Here is a 22,367-nt window from a genome sequence, read left to right as displayed (position 1 = left end):
CAAACAGAAAAAAAAAAAAAAGTCCATACTTTCACATTTATTTCATCATACTGATACAAAAAACTAAAGGTCCAATTCTTTGAAGGTAACAAATGTCATACCTTGGCCTCTAACTAAGATAAGATAATCAGCAGGTAAACGATCACGCAAAGACACATAAGCAGGTAGTTCCCCTTTTGTCCATTCATTATAGATACAGTTGAAACGTGCACGAGGAGTAGGAGATGCTTCAGACCAGGAGAAACCAAATGGGACCACGGTATTGTAATCATCGGTATAGGCCACGAGACCAGTGATGGGTTGATTCTTTGCATACACTACAGGACCACCATAAATCCAAGCCTTGGCCACACTGGCTGCATTTTCATCGAATGTGATACGACACAATAAACTGTTCTTGGTGGAATACGTCCCTTTTGCTGTACATATACCATCGACACATTCCTTGTCCATCGAAAACTGAGCTTCCTTGTCAAGTCCCAATTGTCCATACACAGGCACTAATGTTGTATCATAGCTACATTCTCTTAATGCTGGCAGATCCGCGTACGTATGACATTCAAAGGTTTGCAGTTCATCCTTGGTCAAGACAGATCGTACAGTCTCTTCCAGTTGTTTGGAACGTACGGTAACATGAGTTGTTGACGCAGTGGCGTTGTATTCTTCTCGATATAAGAGTTTGTTGGGTGACAGATCTGAGTTGAAAGGAGAAATAAAGAAGCAGAAGATAAAGAGAATACCAAGAAGACTTGATGAGATCTTGAGCACGGATTTTTGATTGCCTGCTAATTGGATCCAGAACAACATCGGTAAAATAATCAAGACAAGAGTGAGATCAGTGAGGATATAGACTAAATATATAAAAGAAAACATGATAAATACAAGAGTGAAATGTAGATAAAAAAAAAAAGTTACCTGCTAACTCGGGAGTACCATCAACAGTGATATGACGAAGAGAGGTCATGGATAATAAAATCAGTTGAAGGAGAAGAAGAAAAGGCATAGTCCATTGAAGGATAAATACAAGAGGAAGACGATACTTGTTTTCTTGAGGCAAAGTAACAAATACCAAGGAAGCCAAAGCACCAGATACAAGGAAATAAATAGCGAAATACAAAGCGGAAACTTCCTTGGAGCCAAGATAAGTAGCACCTAACACGAGAAGCCACCACACACCATTCAGTCCATGTAATAAAATCTCTGGCTTCTTTTCCAAGTTTCGTTTATACCAATGACATTTGCCGCAAAGAATCAGAGCACCTGTTATTCCACTGAATACTGCAACAACCAAATAAATGATGATATACCCTAATCCACCATAGGTAGCCTACCATTCCATCATAATAATAATAATAATAATAAATTAGATTCTCTTTTTTGAAATATACAAGAAAAAAAAAGTAATTCTTACCATGGGATTGACAATATATAAAGCAAAGGTAGCCAAAGCAATGGAGATAAGTGCAGTAACAAAGGCAGTGAGAGACAAAAGGATGCCTTGGGCTGAATCAAAGAAGAATGGTTTCAAGGCGGAAACATAGTCAGCTTGATGATGTGCTTTTTTCAAAGTCCACAAGATAGGTACCAAAGGAACGAGTATCAAAGCAAGGATGTTGAAAAATTGAAAAGTTGAGAAAGACATAGCAATGATCCATCGACCCAAAATATCATAATATACAACAGGTTCCATCATATCTTCTTTCAACAGACCGCTATTGTCCAAATTTCGTAGAGTGCCCAAAGCTATAGCACCCATGTATTGTAAAGAGTTTGGTGAAGTATAGGCAAGAGTATCCCGTTGCGTATGGTAGTGTGATCGTGGTCCATAAAAGGCAAGATCCATACCAGAAAGACCATGTTTGTCAAACACTGTGTAATCAGTATCACTAAATAGAATAAAGGTGAATAAAGAAAGATTCATCAGTCTTTTCTTTTCTTTTTAAAAGATTACCTCTTCATAATACTGGATTTCATTAGATCATTGCCAAGAGGAGATGCTTGCATATAATGAGCGCCAGAAGAAGCCAATTGTTTGACACCGAACAAAGTACTACTTCTCACCAAAATACTTTTTCCACCTAAGAATAAAAAAAAAAAAAAAGATGACGGATGAGTATCCATGATCGGGATTACGAAAAAAAAAAAAAAAGTGGAATGATTCTTTTCCTTACCAGCACCAGCACCTTCAAGATTGATAAAAGTCTTGACAGATTCAAACCAAGGATGATTGGCAAAAAGATGAGCACCAAATAAGCCACCTTCTTCAAAATTGTTCAGTAAAAAGATCAGAGTATGTTTGGGAGGATGATCCACATAGTAGCGAAGAAGTTCCAAAGTGACACAGGTACCCATACCATTATCCGTAACACCATTACTTGTAGGCACACTATCTACAGATATACAAAACAATAATAATGAGTTAGATCTCTCAATCTACCTTTGATTCCTTCCAATTTCCTTTTTTTTTTTTTTAATTATCATTATTATAATAATAATAATAATTCTTTACCAAAGTGAGCATTGACCAGGATACTTTGATGTTTCAGTTCAGGATCTGTACCATGAATTCTTGCCAAAACATTTCGAGAATCTGGCACCCAATATTCCCCTATCAAGTAATAAATATAAATAAGAATTCATCATATATATATATATATATACGTTACCTTTTCCCATAATGTCTTCAAATATACCCAGTTTGGTGTCATCCTTTGAAATAATCTCCATTACAATACCATTTTGTTGAGCTTTGGTTTGGAAATCCTCCACCAGGGAAACAATCCAATTCTTGATACGAGCGTTTTCACGACTATTGGCAGGATGAGGTGAGTGAAATTCAACGAGATATTGATTGTAAGCGTGTAAACCGGGAAAGCTATCAGTACGAGCAGCTTCAGCATCACCTAAAGGTGTTGGCATACGTGCTTGTAACCAAACTGACCAACTGCCCAATAAGAATAAGAATCCAAGTACCAGACCATAGATCTTGAATGTGCGACAACATTGTTTATTATTCAAAGACTTTAAACGACATTGATATTGGCTGCTACCTTCGTGATTATTGTTTGTATTGCTGCCACTAGTTTTATTGATGAGAGGAGTATGTTCGTCACTCATCCTATATCCTTTTTCACATAAAAAAAAAAAAAAGAAAAGAAAGAAAGAAAAAAAAAAAAAAAAGAAAATTCACATAAATCATCAAAAATGCGATATCAGCGGAGACCAAAAGACATATAGCATCAACGGTACTTTTTGTCCATATTCGGAAAGAAAGTACCGATGTTGCAATGCTTTCATTTTACCTTTTTGTATTCGCAACTGAGAATTAGTCTGCTGTACTGATAAATCACGTCAGTCTTGTATCGTGGGACCTTTAAATCTTTTTTTTTTTTTTTTTTTTGGTGAGTACGAAGAATGATAATGATTAGTCACAAGTAATATTATCATCCTACTTTGGTAAATACAGTATTACATTTATAAAGAAGCGTATTATTTGGTAATAAAAATGACTTGGAAACATGTCACAAAAGAAAGAACCAAATTGTTCATATTTGCTTGAAGCCAATTGAAACCAAATATTATTTTTATTTTATATTTTAGTTTAAGGGGAGATTTTTGACATGCAAGAACAAAGGGAGTAAAAAAAAAAAAAAAAAAAAGATCAGGGGAAAGATTTCCAAATCAGGACGTTATAGGAGATCCTTGATTTGAAAAGGAGCCCTTTACAAAATATCAATTAATACCCAAATCAAAGTCCATACGATCAAAATGTTCAATGGTTATAAAATAACATAAATCAAAAAAAAAGGAAGGAATGATTTTATAAGAGAAAAAAAAAAAAAAAGAGAAGAATGGGTCAATATATCAAAAATTGAAGGTAAACCTTTTTTGTCCCTTGTATCACCCCTGATGAAAAGAAATCCATTTTCACTACCGATGATATTCCCCTACATTTTTAGTGACAGTTCCCATTTTGTTTGTTTTTCATGCATTATCAATTGATACTAAACAAATATATACATGATTCATAAAACGATGGGTTTTTTTTATTTTATTTATTTATTTGTAAAATTGACTATTTCGATTAAAACATGATGAGAGGAATGATGAGTGAAAAGAAGAGATAATAGAAATAAAAAAAAAAGTAGTAATATAGAAATAGGATAGAAAAAAAATATAAAAGAAAAAAAAAAGACAACAAACAAAAAAAAAAGATAAGAGATCAAAATAAACAAAAGAATGAAGAGAAGGGGAATCAATGAAGAGTTGGGGTAGAAGAGGCAGTACTAGAACTAGTTGTAGTAGAAGATGTGATAGTATTGACAGTGGCAATGATAGAGTTGGCAGTACCATTACTATTGGCTAAACCATGAACATGTTCACCTTCTTGAGGAGTTACTACATCATCCGGAGTATCAGCTGTAACGGTAGGAGATTGCTTTATACTGGTATTATTAGCACTTGCTATTGCCGTATTGTCATCTGTTGTTGGTGTTGATGATGATAAACTAGTAGATCCTGATGATTGTACTGTTGTTGTAGTAGTAGTAGTAGTAGTAGTCGTATCTTGATCCTCAGGTAGTACTTCCTTTTTGGTAAGATGTTGAGATAAATCCCTATTCATGCCAAAACTGTTTACACGATCTACATGGAAGATAGTCTTGAGTTTTTCGTCGCATAAAATATATCGTCGATCCTTGGGATCTTGAAGATCATTTTCCTTGATATATACCCATAACCGTTTTACAATTTCTGGTCTTGATAACTATATAAAAAAAAAGGGTTTATAATGAATTCAAATTTGAACCTAATTAAAATCCAATCTCTTCACTTACTTCCATATCACCATCCATTAAAGCAGATAAAGCTGGACTCAAAATCAAAGGTTTGTTAAGACCAGTTTTTCTTTTTGGTTTTGGAGGAGCATTAGGATCTTCAGGTTCTTTCTTCTTCTTCTTCTTTTTTGTTTTTTTGGTGGGAACAGTCATAGTACCGTCTAACATATAATCCTCCTTTCGTTTCCTTCCAGTTTGCTGTGATTGTAACTGTTGAGCCATTTGAGGTGATGATTGTTGTGCTGATATACCAGGATATTGTGGATGTCGATGTAATTGTTGTCGAGGTGAATTTAATGAATCCAGAAAAGCTTGTTGGTGTGGTAACATTTGTTGAGGATATGGCATATGTTGTGAAGGTGGTAATGATCTTTGTTGTTGATGTAATTGTTGTTGTTGATGATGATGGTGATGTTGTTGTTGTTGTTGTTGTTGTTGTTGAAGATGATGGTGAAGGTGTTGTGAAGATGGTTGATGTTGAGCATAATATTGTGGTTGACCCATGGATATAGAAGAAGTACTGACTGGCATATACGTTTGTGTATATCGTTGATCGGTCCAAGATGGTTGTTGCATCGTCTGCTGTTGTTGTTGTTGTTGTTGTTGTTGTTGTTGTTGATGATGATGTTGTTGTTCTTGTTGGTGGTGATGATGTTGTTGTTCTTGTTGCTGTAATTGATGATGATGATGATGTTGTTGTTGTTGTTGTTGAGAATTTTGATGATGTTGATGATGATGACGATTTTGAGAAGATTCAGATGAATGTGGTTGAGGTTTAGTAGGTTGTTGTTGTTGCTGTTGTTGTAAATGATTTATAGTTAAATCATCAAATTGTTGAAAAGGTTGATAAGGCATAAAATCTTGAAGAGTAGTATCCAAAAATGAATTTGTATTACGAGTCGTACTACCAGTTTGATTCACAGTTGAAGTTGGAGCAGAATGTTGTATAGATTGTGCAGGTAAAGCTAAAGAGGTTGGAAACATATTGTCAGTTGATTGAGGCTTATGTCGCGACCAGTCTGCATAAAGAAAGAAAAAAAGAAGAAGGTAAGTATTCACTATCCAAAAAAAAAAAAGAAGTTTATCCCTTTCGCTATTTCTTCAAGAAGGAGTGACCGTGTTCTCCTTCTTTTCTATTCCCTTTCACATCTTTTTTGTATTATTATTCCCAAGATCTTTCACTTTTGTTTTTTTGAATATATTTGTTTTGTTTTTTATATTTTGAAACTTACCATCCACAGTAGTAAAAGGACTAAAATGCATTTGGTGTTGAATTGATTAAAAAAAACAGGCTGAGTATGCTTCGTCTTTGTTGTTGTTGTTTTTTTTAGTTGGTCAGTGTTATATTGAATAAAGTAATACGTCAATAAGTTTAACAACACAAAATAGAAGGTTGGACCCGAGAGTCGGATATAGACTGATTGTGCGTGTTTATATATATATATATATATATATATATATAAGAGAGAAGAAAAAAAAAAAAGAGAGAGAGAGAGAGGAACAAAAAAAGAGAGAGAGAGAAAAGAGAAAAAAAAAAAAAGTTAAAGGAGGAAAAAGAGAGAGAGAGAGAGAGGAAAAGGGCTAGGGGAAGGAAAAACAAAATATTAAAAAAAAGGGGAGGAAAAACACCTAAAAAGTGCGAAAAAAAAAAAAAGTGAGTTGCAGCTAAAGAGTGTATATTTTGTATTATAAAAAATTTATGTGACGTGTGACCTCAACTATGGTTTGATTGGCTCCCCCCAATTTTTCCATTTAGTGCTGATCTTCTTTTATGGGATTTTCTCTTTTTTTTTTTTTTCTTGATCAAAACAAATATACTACTTGGTAATGACATATAACTTTGTTTCATTATTTTTCTTTTTCTTTTTTTCAGCTGTTTTTATATATCCTTTTTTTTTTTTTTTTTTACTTCTTCAAATTAAAGTGTAAAGCCAACCAGCCATTGGAGGCGGAGAATGGAATATGGTATGAATTAGCCAATCAAATTTCATCCATTAACATTGAATGAAAAAAAAAGAAACTGTTAATAAACGGGATGTTTTCGAAAGATAATCTCCTTGATAAGTTATTGTGATTTTGTCTCCTATTTGAACCGAATTATCTTTTTTAAAATAAGTTTTGATGATGATCACAATGAATAAAAACAAAATCTTGAGATATTTCTTTATAATTAAGCCGTTACATCATACTGGATTCCATATGTTTGGAATATATGATTTTTTTTTATACGCCGATATTTCCTTTTTTATTCTAATGATACATATCAAAATATATTTGATGATATCCATCACAACAATTTATATGTAGTCAATGATAATGATCATTTGATGGTCGATTCACTATCGTAAATAATGTAGAGAAAAAAAAAATAAAGATCTCCGTTTCATTCATGACAAAAAAAAAAAAAAGATCCTTTACATTATAACTTCAATAATGATGACTCGAAAATGATAATTTATGATCTAATGACATCTATATTTTATGATATGAAATGTTATGTTACTATCATTTGTTCATCATCCTCTTTTATATATTTTTCTCCTGTTCTTATACTTTTGTAATATCGAATACCATGTTAGCAAAAAGAAAAAAAAAAAAGGAAGGTCATTATGCATTAACATGTCATCCCTTTTCAAGACATCTAGTTCTAAACGTTCCCTTCTCTTTTTGATGGATGATCGTCCGTGCGTTAATAAAAGTATTCCTCCTCTTTCACTTCAGGGAAATTCTGTTTTTCTCCCCCCCTACCCTAGCTATACCTTGAGTGGATCGAAGATAGAAGGAGAAATAAAAAAAAAAAAAAAAGAGATCATTTATTCTCCTTTGATGGCAAATGATGATATTGATGATCATTATTTTTTCTATAAAAAGTTGATAATATCTCTAAATGTATTATGTATCATTGATAACTTATTACAAAAAAAAAAAGGTAGTAAACTTGCATTTTCACATCACTATCGCGTGAAAAAAAAAAAAAAAAACTTTGGATACACCAAAAAGAACAGATCAGTGATTTGATTGGAGAATGTACAAACAGTCCTCTTCGCTATTATTTTCTTCAAGTCGTACCAAAGAGTAGAACGAAATCATCAGTTGGTATTTTTTTTTTCTTTTAAGTCATCAAATCATTCAAGAACGGAGAAAGGGAAACGATACAATAGAACAAAAATAGGATATGTATTATCTTGAAAAAAAAAAAATAGAGTTAGACAAATACTGATTAGTTGTTTGATCAAAAATCAGATTTTTGTACTATCGGTGGTTTTCGGCCCGAATGCTTTGTTAAAATAAGCATTGATAAACCGGTCTTGAAGGCAGACATTGGTATCCAGGAAATCACTACTGACAGGGTTACCCGGAGTCTAAAAAACCATCTAACATGTCAAGGTTTTTCACGCCAAAAAGAAAAAAAAGTGGTGTGGTATCTCTCTCTCTCTATTTTTTTTTTTAATTTAAAAAGCGAAAGGTTTATAAGAACAAGAGGGAAAAATTCTTCTCTTTTTTTTTTCACCGCTCACTTTTTTCTTTCATCATCTTTTTAGTGATGGCTATTACTACTACTCTTCTTACATTACTACCATCACCTAGTACTATTTTCGTTTATGGTATTTTAATTGTAGGTGTTGTTATTGCCATCCATGTTCTTTCTCAATTGGTAAGTAAAACAAAGAAAAATATGAAAATTAAAAAAAACGAATTCACTTTTTATACATATATATATTTATATATAATATAATAGATTGGTCCTAAAGATCCTAATCAACCTCCTGTAGTATTTTCTTGGATTCCTGTTTTCGGTAATGCTGCTCAATTTGGAATGTAAGTTAAAACAAAATGATATAAAGATAAAAAAAAAAAAACTTTTTTATTTATTTATTTATTTATTTATTTAGGGATCCTATTACGTTTTTACAAAACTGTCAAAAGAAATATGGTGATATTTTTACTTTTACTATGGTTGGAAAACGCGTTACTGTATGTTTAGGTGCTGATGGTAATCAATTTGTCTTCAATAACAAACAAAATTTGTCTTCTGCCGCACAAGCTTACAATCATATGACAAAGTTTGTGTTTGGACCTGAAGTGGTTTATGATGCTCCTCATAGCGTATTTATGGAACAAAAGAAGTAAGGAATATACATTTATTCAAAAATTGTTGATATTCATCACTCTATTTTATATAGATTCATTAAGGCTGGTTTGAACTCTGATTGTTTCCGTCGTCATGTACCTATTATCGTGAAAGAAACTGAAGACTTTTTCAAGAAATATACCAAACCTAGTGGATTAATGGAAGCTTATGAAACATTTGGACATTTGATTATTTTGACGGCATCTAGCTGTTTGATGGGTAAAGAAATTCGATCTAGTTTGGATGAAACGGTGGCTGGTCTCTACTATGATCTGGATCAAGGCTTCAAACCTATCAACTTTATCTTTCCCAATCTTCCTTTACCTTCTTATCGTCGTCGTGATATCGCTAGAGAAAAGATGGCTGCATTGTATTCTAGTATTATTCAACGTAGAAAAGCTGAAAATGATAATGTAAGTGAAAAAAAAAATATATATAAAAGAAAAAAAAATTAAACAAAAAAAAATTTGATGTCTTATTTATATCTTTTTATTTTTTCATCTCCCCCCTTTTTTTTTTTTTTTTGTTTACTAGAGCAATATGGACTTACTTCAAGCTTTGATGGATGCTACATATAAGGATGGAACCAATATTCCCGATCATCACATTGCTGGTATGATGATTGCTGTTTTGTTTGGTGGACAACATACTTCAGCTACGACATCAGCTTGGACTATTTTGGAATTAGCAGCTCAACCTGATCTTGTAAGAAGTTTACGTGAAGAACAAATTGAAAAATTAGGATCTCTCAAGGCGGATTTGACTTTTGACAATATCAAGGACTTGCCTCTTTTGGATGCTGTGATTCGTGAAACCTTACGTCTTCATCCTCCCATTTTCCAAATGATGCGTCGTGTGGTGGCTGATAAAGTGATATATGAAAAGAATGGATTGGAAATACCCAAAGGCAATTATCTTTGTGCTGCTCCTGGTGTGACTCAAGTGGATCCTACTTACTTCAATGAACCTCTCAAATATAATCCTTATCGTTGGATTGAAAAATCAGATCCTGTACATCAAATGGAACAAGGTGATGATGCAAACATTGATTATGGTTTTGGTGCTGTTGGAATCTCTTCCAAATCTCCCTTCTTACCTTTTGGTGCCGGTCGTCATCGATGTATTGGTGAACAATTTGGTTACCTTCAATTGAAGACTATCTTATCTACTTATATTCGCATGTTTGATTTTGAATTGGAACCTGGTCACTCTGTTCCAAAGTCTGATTATACTTCTATGGTGGTGGTGCCTCAACATCCTAGCAAGGTCAAATACACCTTTAGAGAATAGGCTAGATCTTTTCTCTTATTCTTTTTATATACATCCTCCTCCCTAATATAGTTTCCTACTTATTATCTTTTTTTTTTGTCTTTTCCTTTTTTAGTTACAATTTATTATTTATATATAATCATTTCTTTTTATTTCAATAAACATTTATTATTGACATTATTATTATTATTATTATTATTTATGGATTATAATTGTTTGAGGATGATGTGATTATTTGGATACTTTGCGCAATGTCTGTGTGCTGTATGTGTTTTAAGATAGATTCATAGTGGTCAAATAAGAAGTGATTCATGATGATTCGACTTTATTTCTATAAATTCGATAGATAGAATGATTCATTTGATGATAAATGATGATACAATAGAGGATAATATTGATCTTGGATGATAAGGTAATAATTTATTGTTAATAGATGAATGATAAGGATATCAACTTATATATGCACAATAGTAATGCATTATAAACCCATTACAAAAAGTTCCTCGGATTCAATCCATTCATGAACGGAAGCATGTCGGCGATTTACCTAAAATCTATAATGTGAGTTCTAAACATTTTTTTTTAAAAAAAAAAAGTAAAGTAACACGAGTTTGGGCGTTTAGACTTTTTTCCTTTTTTTTTTTTTTTTTTTTTTTGAAAAAGGTTTCTAATTCATGCTTCAATGGATTCAACAAGTACGCCATGGTAAGAAATGTGTGTAACGATGACAACCCAAAAGTCTATATCGAATGATTTATTGAATTATTTTTTTTTTGGGGGGGGGGGATGGAAAAAGAGAGAGATCGAAATTTCTCAAATGAACTATTAAATAAAGTTAGCATCACTTTTGTCTTCAAACAAAGGAAAAAAAAAAAGGACTCAGTAACACAAACACCCTTTTCATCAGTAAAAGAAAAAAAAAAGGCAAGTGGGAATGATTCGTTATTTTTTAAAATGAAATCATCATCATCATGATAGAATTAGTTCCAGCATTCTTTTGAGAAAAAAAAAAAAGGTATAGTTATCTGTCAAACAAATCAACAAATAAAAATGCTTCTCTATGGAAGAATAAAAAGGTACATTGCGCGTGATAGATAACTTTGTAAAACAAAAGAGAATGCATAGACCTCTTTTTTTTTTTATTTGTTTTTATTGTAGGTGGTTAGATAAATAAACAGTAAATACAATAACAAAGAATAATCCCAATGGAATCACCAAAAAGGGTAATGAAAAAAATGCTGGATAAAAAAAAAAAAAAAGAAAACTTTATCGGCGCCACTGTTGATGTGCAACCTAAAAAAAAAAAAAAAGAGTCTACATTAATAATATCATAAAAGGCAATTCCAGAAAACAAAAAAAAAAAAAAAGGATGTGATGATTTGTTTATTCAATAGGTAATACATGATTGATTTTATATGCTATACTAAGACGAGAAACTATAGGATGACTAGTATCTACCAAAGTATCACCATCTAAAAGAATGATTAATGGTTGTTGCCAAGAAGAATCAAGTTGTTTGACATGAATGGTAGTACCAGGAAGGAGTGTGTTGAGTGAACTTGCATGTTTTAAACCTTTTGCATCCAACTTTGTTTGAGGCACAATATGTCGTTCCAATATTCGTTTCCAAGTCTTTTTTGGGTGTATTTTCCAATAATCTAAGAATGCTTTATTAGTTGGACAAAAGACTGTAATAGGGTCACCATGATGTTGTAAAGTTGAGGTATGTAAGGTTGTATCAGTTGTAGTTGAATTGACATAAGAGAAGATCAAGTCATTATGCATCAAAAGTTCAAGGAAGATGGAGAGATCTGATTCCGGAGCAAGTTTGTCAAACAATGATTGTTCTTCATTTGTAAATCTATAGTCGGGTACATTAGGTTGATACACTAACTGCGGTGATGGTGATGAGGCTTGAACTATAAGTGATAAACATAGTAATAATAATAATAATAATAATAATAATATTAATAGTAATTCTTTATAGAATATCATTTTTATATTAAAAAAAAAAAGTAAGCGGCATATTGAAAGGAAAAAAAAAAAAAGTGTAAAAAAAAAAAAAAAAAAGAAAAAGGAAAAAAAAGAATAGGTTAGTATTACGTCATTGAAAGACCGACTTGAAATAGAAAGAGAAGAGATCATCCTGAAACACATTAGCCGAGGTTAGGAAAGATGGTGATACGAAAATCATTGTACAAAAGTGTTTGAAGGGGTCATACAAAAGTTATACAAACAAAGACCGATGACTCTTTTCATTTTTAACACGTTGATTGATTAGAAAAAAAAAAAAAAAAAAAAAAAAAAAGCCCAGACTATAAATCTTTTTTTTTTTTTTCTTTCTTTCTTTTTTTTTTTTTTGAAAGGCGGTTTTTTTTTTTTAATTTTACCTTTTTCTTTTACATCTTTTTCACTTTTTTTTATTATTATTATTATTTCTTTGGTGGTGATCTACCATACCTCCTCTTTTATCACTTAAAAAGGGAAACTATCCACCAGTTCTTTTTTTTTTGTGATCATTTTACTTTTTATTAGAATCAAGGGCAAGGTACCATTTCTTTTTTTTTTTTTTTATTTTATTTTTCTTTTTTTGATGAAGTGCATTTTACTCTTTTTGGGGAAGAATAACCTCCTTTTTTAGTTTATTCTTTTTTTTTTTTTTTAATATATAAACACTACTAATACTATCTTTTTTTTTATTTTTCTTTTTTTTTTTTTTCTTCTTTTTTAGACAATACAAGATCTATTTACAATGAATCAATCTATGGAAGACATAATGTTACCACCACCTACTGAAGACGATGTGGATACGCGTTTGGAACAAATTAATCAACTTAAATATTTTTTAGCAACTGCACCAAGTCATTGGGATACTCATCCAGAAGATCCTCCTCTGCGTAGATACTCCTTACCTTCGGGAGAGTCCGTGTCTTGTGTCCGATGGCATCAAGGTTTTTTTATTTCTGGTACCGATATTGTTCGTTCTTTAATCTTTCGTTTCCATGCTTTTGGTCGTCCTGTACAAAATCTCAAAAAGTTTGAAGAAGGTATCTTTAGTGACTTGCGAAATCTCAAACCTGGAACTGATGCTACTTTGGAAGAACCGAAATCAAGTTTCTTGGATCTCTTATATAAACACAATTGTATACGTACTCAAAAAAAGCAAAAGGTCTTCAACTGGTTCTCAGTACCTCATGATCGCCTCTTTTTGGATGCTTTGGAACGTGATTTGAAACGAGAAAAATTAGGAACAGAAGCTACCTCTCTTGCTGTCGCTCATCCTGCCATTGCTATTACTTTGGACACTACTCAAGCTATGTTTGATGAATTCAGGAAAAATTTACTTAGTGATTTGGATTTACATGCTTGTTTGAATGGGGAACATCGTGTACGAAAAACTACTTGTTCAAGATTATCATCTTCACCTCCTTCCGTCAAAAGTCATCGTCATACCAACATGAATTCTTCTCCTATCGTCAACAATACTAGTACTGTCTTTGGTCATTTTTCTCTTTTTGAAGGTTCTCCAACTTACAAACAACGTCGACGACGTACTACTCATTCCCCTAGACCAGATCATCAACGTCATCATCTATCAACAAATTCTTCTTCTTCAACTCGACCAACACCATGGTGGCCTTATGATAATACAACTTCTTCTTGTACAAATTCCCCCAAATCATCATCCGACTTGTTAGATGATCCTGCTCGATTATATACTTGTCCTCTCAGTTCTTGTGGCAAGATCTTTAAAAGATTGGAACACTTGAAACGACATTTACGAACTCATACTATGGAACGACCTTACCTATGTGGACTTTGTGGTAAAAGATTCTCTCGTAGTGACAATTTGGCTCAACACAAAAAGACCCATCAACGCAGATTACGATCTACTAATGACAATCATAGTGACAGCAGTGACCATAGTAGTAATCATACTCCTCTTTTACATCATCAAGGTTTACCTCAACAACAACAACAACAACAACAATCGTCTCAATATTCTTATTCAACCAATCACGAAAAGGAGGATGATGCCACTTCTCGTCAACAAAATTATCAATGTACAACTACGAACATGCCTTCACCTGCACCATCTGTTTATGATCATCATCAACAATCTAGCGTTTGGATGCCATCTATTCCACCTATCACTGTGACTTTCAAGGATGAAAACCATGATGATGATTTCCGTGAATATTTTCCTTCCTTGTCCGCCTCGACCAGTTCATCTTCCATTTCATCTTGTCAATCATCACCCACTGTTGTCTCATCTACAGCACAACTTATGATCAAGACAGAATCATTCCAACATGATCATCATCAACAACAACAACAAGTGACACCTACAACTCCTACCAACACTATGGAAGAATTGTTATCATCATCTCATCAACAACAACAAAATAGGGATTGGCAATTCAATTTGGATTGGGATCATGGTTCTGCGGCATCATTGTCATGTTTATCATCACCACAATCTTCTTCATTATTTATGGATCCAACCACTTCACCTATTATGGGATACCCTCAACAACAACAACAACAACAGTGTTACTATACAGGAAACAACTCAAGTATGGATCATTATCACACATCCTCCTCCTCCTATTCAGATGAAGAAAGTCCAATGTTGAAACCTATTGATACCAATGCTTTTTATTATCCTTCTTCAGCCTTTCAAGATACAACCATGCGACCTTTGGATTCTTTGATGCATTTTTGAACATATATATCACATATCATATCCCTCCTATTCGTTATAGTTATCCATTTAGTATAAATATACCTTTCATTATCATTTTATCTCATATTTTTATCATCATACATATTATTATTATTCAAATAGTTTGATTTCTTTGTGTTTATTGGTTTTTTTTTTATATATTTCATTTGTTATTATCATCATTCATTTCTCATCATTGTTATTCAACAACGACATATATATATATATATTAAAAAAAATATACATGAAGGTTCTTTTCTTGGATATTTTTTGTCTCAATCAGTTTTTTTTTTTTTTTTTTTTTTGTATCTATATTATATTTTATTCCCCCCATCAACTTTTAGTTATCCCTTATATTATCAATAAAAATCATCAATTATCATCACCATAGTAACTATAAATAAAATAGCATTTTCAAATAGGTTTGTATGATAGGACCTCGTTCTTCTCTTTATGCATGCCAAGCTGAGTTTTTCCCACATGGTTAGCTAGTACCATCAGTAAAATCCAGTTCACAAAATTAAAGTTTTTTTTTTTTTTTTTTTTTTTTTTTTTTTTTTTTTTGCTGATCATTTCCAATCAATTGAACGTGTTTTCCTTTATATATATGAGTTGGGGTTCAGGAACATTCTCCTTCACCAATCATCTATTATCATCTCTCGCTTTCAAATAGATGATCTATCCAAGTACTAAAAAAAAAAAAAAGCAAGATTTTTTTTTTTTTTTTTTGGTAAAGCCGAGACCTTTTTTCTGTCATCATCCAAGGTATATTTAGTTTGTTGTTAACATTGCATTCGTTTATATTATTTCTTTTTTTTTTCACCCTTTATGGGAAGGATAAACTTCGTCTCCCCACTGTTGAGGCTATTCTATATTTTGTTTCAAAATAAATCGGTAGATTCTTTAGTGATTTTTGTCGATCCCAGGAGTCGTTTTTTTTTTTCTTATCCCCCCGCCTGATTAAAGTTTTCCTCCCCCAGATTCCTTTTTTTTTTTTTTTTTTTTTTGAAAGAAACCACATGACCTTCGGTTCACTTCATCAATCAAACGAAAAGTTAAAAAAGATCTAAGGTAGCCATTTAAAATAAAAAAAGCTTGATTTCATCCATCAAACGAATCATCAGGTGATCATCCATGTTCTTTTTTTTTTTTTTGTGAGCCCATGACGTACACATCCAACATTCTGTACTACCTTGAAAACCAACTAATCGAACTGGACAAAAAGGAAAAAGAATAAGAATGTAAATCTGATCAATGTTACTGGAAGGATGGATATAAGCCAAATAAAATAAATAAAAAAAGGGTTGAGTTCATCTCTACAATCGATTAGTTTTTGACTTAGAACAAGTGGATTTACCAATTTAACACCTAATCTACTCCAAAAGAAAGAATGGATCCGAAAATCATCTTTAATTGCAGTTTTTCCATTTGAAATTCAATCAGGATTGTATAAAATGTTTGGTTTTTTTTTTGATATCATTATTGATGGATTGATGGTCTTGGTACATACGTGCCTTAGATTATGCACGTTTAAAGTCCGTTTTCTATTTTTTTATCCTTACGCGTCAATTTTCACTTTCTTTCATTTTCTTTTTTATTGACTGACTTTTATTATGTATATTGATAGTTTTACTTTTCATTCAACAAAGTCATGGTTTTCAAACCAATGGCCACCACCACAACAACAACAAAACGTCTAACATGATGTCTACTTTAGATACCAAGCGTACTATATCATACGATAAAATCAGTTGCAAAACATCCATTGTCAACCATTATACAAATTTAAGATGGACAACACAGTTAATGAATACAGTCTATGCGATTGGAAAAGTCATCTCGATTGCCACTACTGAAGAAACAGCAGCGATATGAAGATATATAGACAAAGCCGAAAATAAATGGATGGAGTACTTCTTATTATGTACAACTATACATGTTGAAAGAATCAGCTCAAGGTCAGTAACAAATTGGACACAAACCTAAATGAATTCGATTAACATATCTTTTCTACTAGAAATAAGGTACATGTATTGCAAATGTACCAATACAGATCTCACTCAACTTGCAACGGTAAATTCGAATGTTTTATGACAGGACATCTACTTTAAACAATATGTTGTCAAAGAAAACTGGATCAATATTGGATATATTAGAGATTATCGGACGACTCCTACATGATGTGTTTTTACAACATAGGCCTGCAATATATCGACGAAACCTAGTTTCCTTCACGACTACAAGATATGGAGATCTACTACCTCTGTTAGTAACAACATGCTAGGTAAATATTATAAATAAAATAAAATATATATGAAATGATGATATGATGATTTACTTGTATGCTCATTTTGTTCTACGTTTGATTAGATTTCTCTCTATTTCTACCAAAGCAGTTTGCTTATGTATGATTGATTATGCGTATTTATCAAATGTGGAAAAGACTATTTAGTAAGTCAATAAGAGAGAATGCTATAAAAATTTAGTATTAAAAAAATCTAACATTTCTAGTTTATACATTTGTCAATTCATCCCAAGATGACTCATTCATTTGAAAAAAAAGCAATATATTTTATGATTCCAAGGTCAAGATAGATCAGCATTTTATCAACTTTGTATTTCTCTTCCAAAAAAAGCAACATTCCTATAATATGATAATTTCTCTCTCTCTCTCTCTTTTTTTTTTTTTTTTTTTTTTGTTAGATATATGTACATATGTAAATTTTATTATCTCTTTTTATTATCATCGCCTAGTATTTTATTTATTTTCAATATCATTCACTTATTGACTTTGATAATCATCATCAATAAATCATATATTTGATTAAATTATTATTTTACAATATACCAAATGTATAAAATGATTATTGTTACCAAATCCATTTTTATATGATCTGTCTTACTCAAAACGTCTAAAAAGGAAGGTAAGGATTGTTTCGAGTAAAAACTTGTCATTTTAGAAACTAATTCAATCTTCATATTGTACGTAGAAATTATTCCTTTACTTTTGTCTCTATAGAACAATGAAAATTCGATGATGTTCTTATTCATGTGTGGTTCATTGACGACAATCAACAGAAGCGGACAATGAATATTGCCTGGAGACGAAGACGGCCCAGAAAAAAATAAAAACAAACGTGTCTTAAAATCTATTTCTTTCTTTCTTTCACTTTTTTTCTTTTTTTCTTCTAAACATCATGTCAAACGAAAAGAAAAAGCTCCCCGAAGAAAACGAACAAGAAATCGCCAACTTGGTCAAACAACTTGCCAAAAACAAAAGCAAGGATGAAGCTGCGATGCGAGCCAAATTGGAAGCGCTGATGCGTTCGATGAATTTGCAAGAAGGTTCTTCTTCAGGCAAGGGAAAGAAGGATATGAAGGATCACAAGTTTTGGAGTACTCAACCTGTCCCTAAACATGGTAAGATAAAAAAAAAAAAAGAGTTTATATGGTAAATCATCGTACTAACTTTTTTTTTTCACCTAGATGAACAAATCACCACCATGGGTCCTATTGAACCTTCCATACCAGTAGATCAAGTCAGTAAGGTACCAGCTCCTTTACCTAAAGAATTTGAATGGTGTGAATTGGATATGAATGTTGAAAAAGATGTAAGTTTTGTCTAGTGCCTATTTATCATTGTGTTGCTGTCCTTTTTTTTTTTTTTTTTAATTAACTTGTGCTTTTTTCTTTTTATTTATATGGTGTAGGCCAAGGAATTATACGATCTATTGACTTTGAATTACATTGAAGATGACGATGAACAATTTCGATTTGATTATTCCATCAGCTTTTTGAAATGGTAAGGAAAGAAAAAGGATAGTACCTGCCATACCTAACTTTGGATATGAATTGGTTCTTTTTTTTTTTTTTTTAAACTTAATTAGGGCACTTCAACCTCCTAATTGGCGCAAGGAATGGCTTGTGGGTGTTCGTGTGGCTTCTAACAAGAAACTCGTGGCTTTCATTAGTGCTATTCCCATCCAATTACGTACCTTTGATCAGTAAGTCCCTTTGGAATGAATGTTGGATTGTCTTTATATTGAAATATCTCCTTGTTTATATAGATCTACCTTAATGACTGATATTAACTTTTTGAATGTACATAAGAAACTTCGATCAAAGCGTTTAGCTCCAGTGATGATTCGTGAAATCACTCGACGTAGTCATATTAATGGTATTTTCCAAGCTGTCTATACTGCTGGTGCTATCTTGCCCAAACCAATCTCAACCTGTCAGTAAGTAGAAATCTAAATCATGCATGGATCATGATTCAAATCAACCTTTTTTTTTCATTAGATATTTCCATCGTTCATTGAATCCTAAAAAGTTGGTAGAATGTGGTTTTTCAAGAATCCCTCACAAATGGACCTTGGCTCGTATGATCAAACACTTCAAAGTTCCTGAAAAAACCTCCATTCCAGGTTTCCGTGAAATGCAACAAAAGGATGTCCCTGAAGTCCGTGTGTTGGTCAATAAGTATATGGAACGTTTTGATTTTGCCCCTGTATTTGAAACGGATCAAGATGTGGAACATTGGATCCTTCCTCATAAGGAAGTCGTGTGGAGTTATGTCGTGGAAGTAAGTTAATGGATGAAAAATAGGAGGATGAGTAATAAAAAGGGACAGTTTAAACTCACAGATTTTTTTTTTTTTGAAACAATAATAGGATCCTAAGACAAACAAGATCACCGATATGATATCATTCTATTCATTACCCAGTTCCGTGATTGGTAATCCCAAACATAAGACTTTGAATGCTGCCTACTTGTACTATTATGCTACAGATGTTATCAATGCAACTGACAATAGTAAAGATGATGATGATCAAGAACCTCCCAAGTTATTAGGTAAACGATTGAATGATTTGGTGGGAGATGTCTTGGTGATGGCCAAACGACTCAACTTTGATGTTATGAATGGTTTACAACTGATGGATAATGGTCTTTTCTTACAACAACAAAAATTCGGTGCTGGTGATGGTTATTTGAATTATTATCTTTACAATTGGCGATGCCCTGATGTGGATGATAGCAAGGTTGGTTTGGTCATGCTCTAGTATCATTTGTTCCTTACTTTTTTTCCCTCCCATGTCTCGATATACATCTCTTATATAGTTCTTTAGTGTGTAGTTTATTATTGTATATCCATCTCTTTCTTTATATATATATATCTATATATATAAAATAAATAAAATAAAATAAAAAATTTGTTTGCATTTGAATCTTCAATATCTATTGTTATGGTTGTTGTGTCTCTCTATAAGTGGATGATACGATGATGATGTATTTTTATTGTTCATTCATCCGGCAAAACTTCTATTCTCTTGTCTGTCTCATTTGTATTATCATCCATCAATATTATCATTCCTCATCCAATGAAGCTACTACCATTAGATAAAAAAAAGTGGATCCTTGCACTTAAAGGGAAAAAAAAGGAATACTCATCCCGTTTGATTTTGTTGTATTATATTCTCAATAAAACACCTTTGGATACAACATTAATTACACAAAAGAGTATAAGTCTCTCAGTTATATTTTACTGATGCTTTATCATTTATATTCTTCTTTAATAAATCATCTTTATATTTTATTATTATTTTCTCGTATCAACCAATCATCCGTTATACATACATCAAAAAGGAATTACTTTTTTGTCAGAATACAAAATATTTATTCTATATATATATATACAATTCAAATAAAAAAAAATCTATTCATATTCCATTTCTAAATTAATAACCCAAGTATTGTTTCCGAAGCACCAAAGCATCTATACGTAATTGTTTCCATTCTTCAGACAAAGGACGCGTAATGGGATCAGTTGAGTTGGCATGCCAATGAAGGAGATGATCGGTCGATAGAGATGGAGGGTAACCTTCAGCCCATGCGGCCAGTCGATCCACATAGGCAAATTCAGTCTGTGTATTCATGACGAAGGAACGATGTATTGTGCCGTCCCCATACAATTGATCGTAGGTCGTTTGCATGACGTGTTGACTAGGCACCGAGACAGAGGAGTGTGGATTCCAACAACGAGCAACCAGAACAGCCTGTGTTTGTAAAAGAGGCATAGGCACAATACGAATTGGCAACCCAAGAAAAGCTAAAGTGGGATTCTTGATATAAAAAAGATATTCATGTAGATGATCAACACTCTGTCCATCCTTGATGAGATTGTCTTGTTCAAATGGGAAAAATGGAAAGCTGTAAAGGTAACCAGTAGCAAATACGATATGATCCACCGATAATACTGATAATGACGATGTGGTTGTATTTTGACTATTGCATTCTATACGTCCATCTTTTAAAATTCGGTTCACTAATCCAACCCGTTCCACATTGCTGGCATCTTGTGCATGCGCTTGGATTGATTGCTTGTTATCACTTCGTACACAATGATACACCTTCTTTGCTACTTGTGATGTTTCTCGTACAATGTCCAGACCAGAACTACCACTACCAATCACAAGGACAGTCTATCACAGTTAGTTATTTGAAGATTTTTTTTTTAAAAAAAAAAAAAAAAAAAGAAGAGAGATTTAGAATGGATGTTCAAAACAAAATTAAATTGATCTACATATATATATATATATATATATAATTACCTTATCTTTGAATGTATCAGGCAAACGATAATCCCTAGAATGCATCCATGAAATACCGTTTATGTCCAAGGAGTCTATACCATCAAAGTCAGGGATATAAGGAATAGCATAATGACCTGTGGCAACAATGACAGCATCAAAAGTATCAGTGTAGAGTCCATCTTGTTTGGTTTGAAGAGTCAAAGTCCATTCGTTCAGCTTGTCGTCATAGTCGGCCTTGACCACACTTGTGTTGAATTGAATCAATGGTTGTAAATCATGAGCTTGTGTAAATTGTTGTAGGTAATGTAAGACATGACCATGAGAAGGAAACAATGGTACATTGGCATCAAAATCAAAGTCTCGGTATTTCATGACACTGGTGGGTAGATTGGTATGAAGACCGGCATAGACAGCTGACTTTAATGGACAAAACTTAGGCACCTTGTTATTATCCAAAACAGGAGGATCTACTTGTAAAGCATTGACAGAAGGAAGAGGTGGATTGTTGTTCGTTTCTGAAGAATATATCCTATAACATAAAAAGTTCATGAGCTTAGCAATAATATAGAGAAAAAAAAAATGAAACATACCAAGTACCACCCACTTGATCATTCCGTTCGAATACAGTAATCTTGTCAAAGACACCTTCTTCTTTTAATTGTTTGGCTGCTATCAAACCACCTGGTCCAGCACCAATAACTGCAACACGACGTATAGTAGACAGAGTGAAGGTCATAGATAATGTAGAGAGCAGATATTCAAAATCGAAAAGAAGAAAGAAAGGGAGGAAAAAAAAAAAAAAGGAACGGAGACCA

At 32.6% G+C, this 22,367-nt stretch overlaps 8 protein-coding genes across 8 annotated transcripts; 3 read left to right on the top strand and 5 right to left on the bottom strand.

The window, feature by feature from the left end:
* Window positions 1–63: 63 nt before the first annotated feature.
* On the bottom strand, window positions 64–2,919 carry BX664DRAFT_257923 (uncharacterized protein; the record flags this gene model as incomplete). The annotated part of the gene is made up of 7 exons (XM_051540530.1): window positions 64–851; window positions 916–1,327; window positions 1,412–1,886; window positions 1,952–2,078; window positions 2,172–2,390; window positions 2,510–2,608; window positions 2,667–2,919. The coding sequence occupies 7 exons, from the start codon at window positions 2,917–2,919 to the stop codon at window positions 64–66; spliced, it is 2,373 nt and encodes a 790-aa protein (XP_051402919.1).
* A 1,060-nt stretch (window positions 2,920–3,979) lies between these two features.
* BX664DRAFT_324600 (uncharacterized protein) lies at window positions 3,980–4,561 on the bottom strand. Its single transcript, XM_051543879.1, has one exon. It carries the CDS (start codon window positions 4,351–4,353, stop codon window positions 4,060–4,062), a length of 294 nt encoding a protein of 97 aa, XP_051402918.1. The 5' UTR covers window positions 4,354–4,561; the 3' UTR covers window positions 3,980–4,059.
* Window positions 4,562–4,588: 27 nt separating this feature from the next.
* Window positions 4,589–4,982, bottom strand: BX664DRAFT_240275 (SWIB/MDM2 domain-containing protein; the record flags this gene model as incomplete). The annotated part of the gene is made up of 2 exons (XM_051540220.1): window positions 4,589–4,765; window positions 4,836–4,982. Coding segments are annotated over 2 exons (324 nt in total), but the record flags the coding sequence as incomplete, so codon positions are not given.
* Window positions 4,983–8,294: 3,312 nt separating this feature from the next.
* On the top strand, window positions 8,295–10,428 carry BX664DRAFT_324599 (lanosterol 14-alpha demethylase). The gene is made up of 5 exons (XM_051543878.1): window positions 8,295–8,490; window positions 8,575–8,654; window positions 8,729–8,962; window positions 9,020–9,380; window positions 9,502–10,428. Exons 1-5 carry the CDS (start codon window positions 8,380–8,382, stop codon window positions 10,255–10,257), a joined length of 1,542 nt encoding a protein of 513 aa, XP_051402916.1. The 5' UTR covers window positions 8,295–8,379; the 3' UTR covers window positions 10,258–10,428.
* A 1,164-nt stretch (window positions 10,429–11,592) lies between these two features.
* On the bottom strand, window positions 11,593–12,281 carry BX664DRAFT_324597 (uncharacterized protein). The gene has a single exon (XM_051543877.1). It carries the CDS (start codon window positions 12,229–12,231, stop codon window positions 11,620–11,622), a length of 612 nt encoding a protein of 203 aa, XP_051402915.1. The 5' UTR covers window positions 12,232–12,281; the 3' UTR covers window positions 11,593–11,619.
* Window positions 12,282–12,605: 324 nt separating this feature from the next.
* BX664DRAFT_274880 (STE like transcription factor-domain-containing protein) lies at window positions 12,606–15,242 on the top strand. Its single transcript, XM_051541259.1, has 2 exons — window positions 12,606–12,784; window positions 12,968–15,242. The coding sequence occupies exon 2, from the start codon at window positions 12,989–12,991 to the stop codon at window positions 14,960–14,962; it is 1,974 nt and encodes a 657-aa protein (XP_051402914.1). The 5' UTR covers window positions 12,606–12,784; window positions 12,968–12,988; the 3' UTR covers window positions 14,963–15,242.
* Window positions 15,243–18,258: 3,016 nt separating this feature from the next.
* Window positions 18,259–20,022, top strand: BX664DRAFT_256769 (acyl-CoA N-acyltransferase; the record flags this gene model as incomplete). Its single annotated transcript, XM_051540474.1, has 7 exons — window positions 18,259–18,382; window positions 18,449–18,573; window positions 18,673–18,764; window positions 18,850–18,966; window positions 19,030–19,200; window positions 19,262–19,544; window positions 19,633–20,022. 7 exons carry the CDS (start codon window positions 18,259–18,261, stop codon window positions 20,020–20,022), a joined length of 1,302 nt encoding a protein of 433 aa, XP_051402913.1.
* A 646-nt stretch (window positions 20,023–20,668) lies between these two features.
* Window positions 20,669–22,352, bottom strand: BX664DRAFT_274874 (uncharacterized protein). The gene is made up of 3 exons (XM_051541258.1): window positions 22,143–22,352; window positions 21,571–22,081; window positions 20,669–21,441 (listed from the first exon to the last, which is right to left on the bottom strand). The coding sequence occupies exons 1-3, from the start codon at window positions 22,286–22,288 to the stop codon at window positions 20,698–20,700; spliced, it is 1,401 nt and encodes a 466-aa protein (XP_051402912.1). The 5' UTR covers window positions 22,289–22,352; the 3' UTR covers window positions 20,669–20,697.
* Window positions 22,353–22,367: the final 15 nt, after the last annotated feature.

This window comes from Halteromyces radiatus (genome assembly GCF_025201355.1).
Source record: "Halteromyces radiatus strain CBS 162.75 chromosome Unknown BX664scaffold_2, whole genome shotgun sequence".
Classification (NCBI taxonomy): domain Eukaryota; kingdom Fungi; phylum Mucoromycota; class Mucoromycetes; order Mucorales; family Cunninghamellaceae; genus Halteromyces; species Halteromyces radiatus.
The sequence above is the reverse complement of the archived record's forward strand: the minus strand, read 5'-3'. Positions and strand labels throughout refer to the sequence as shown.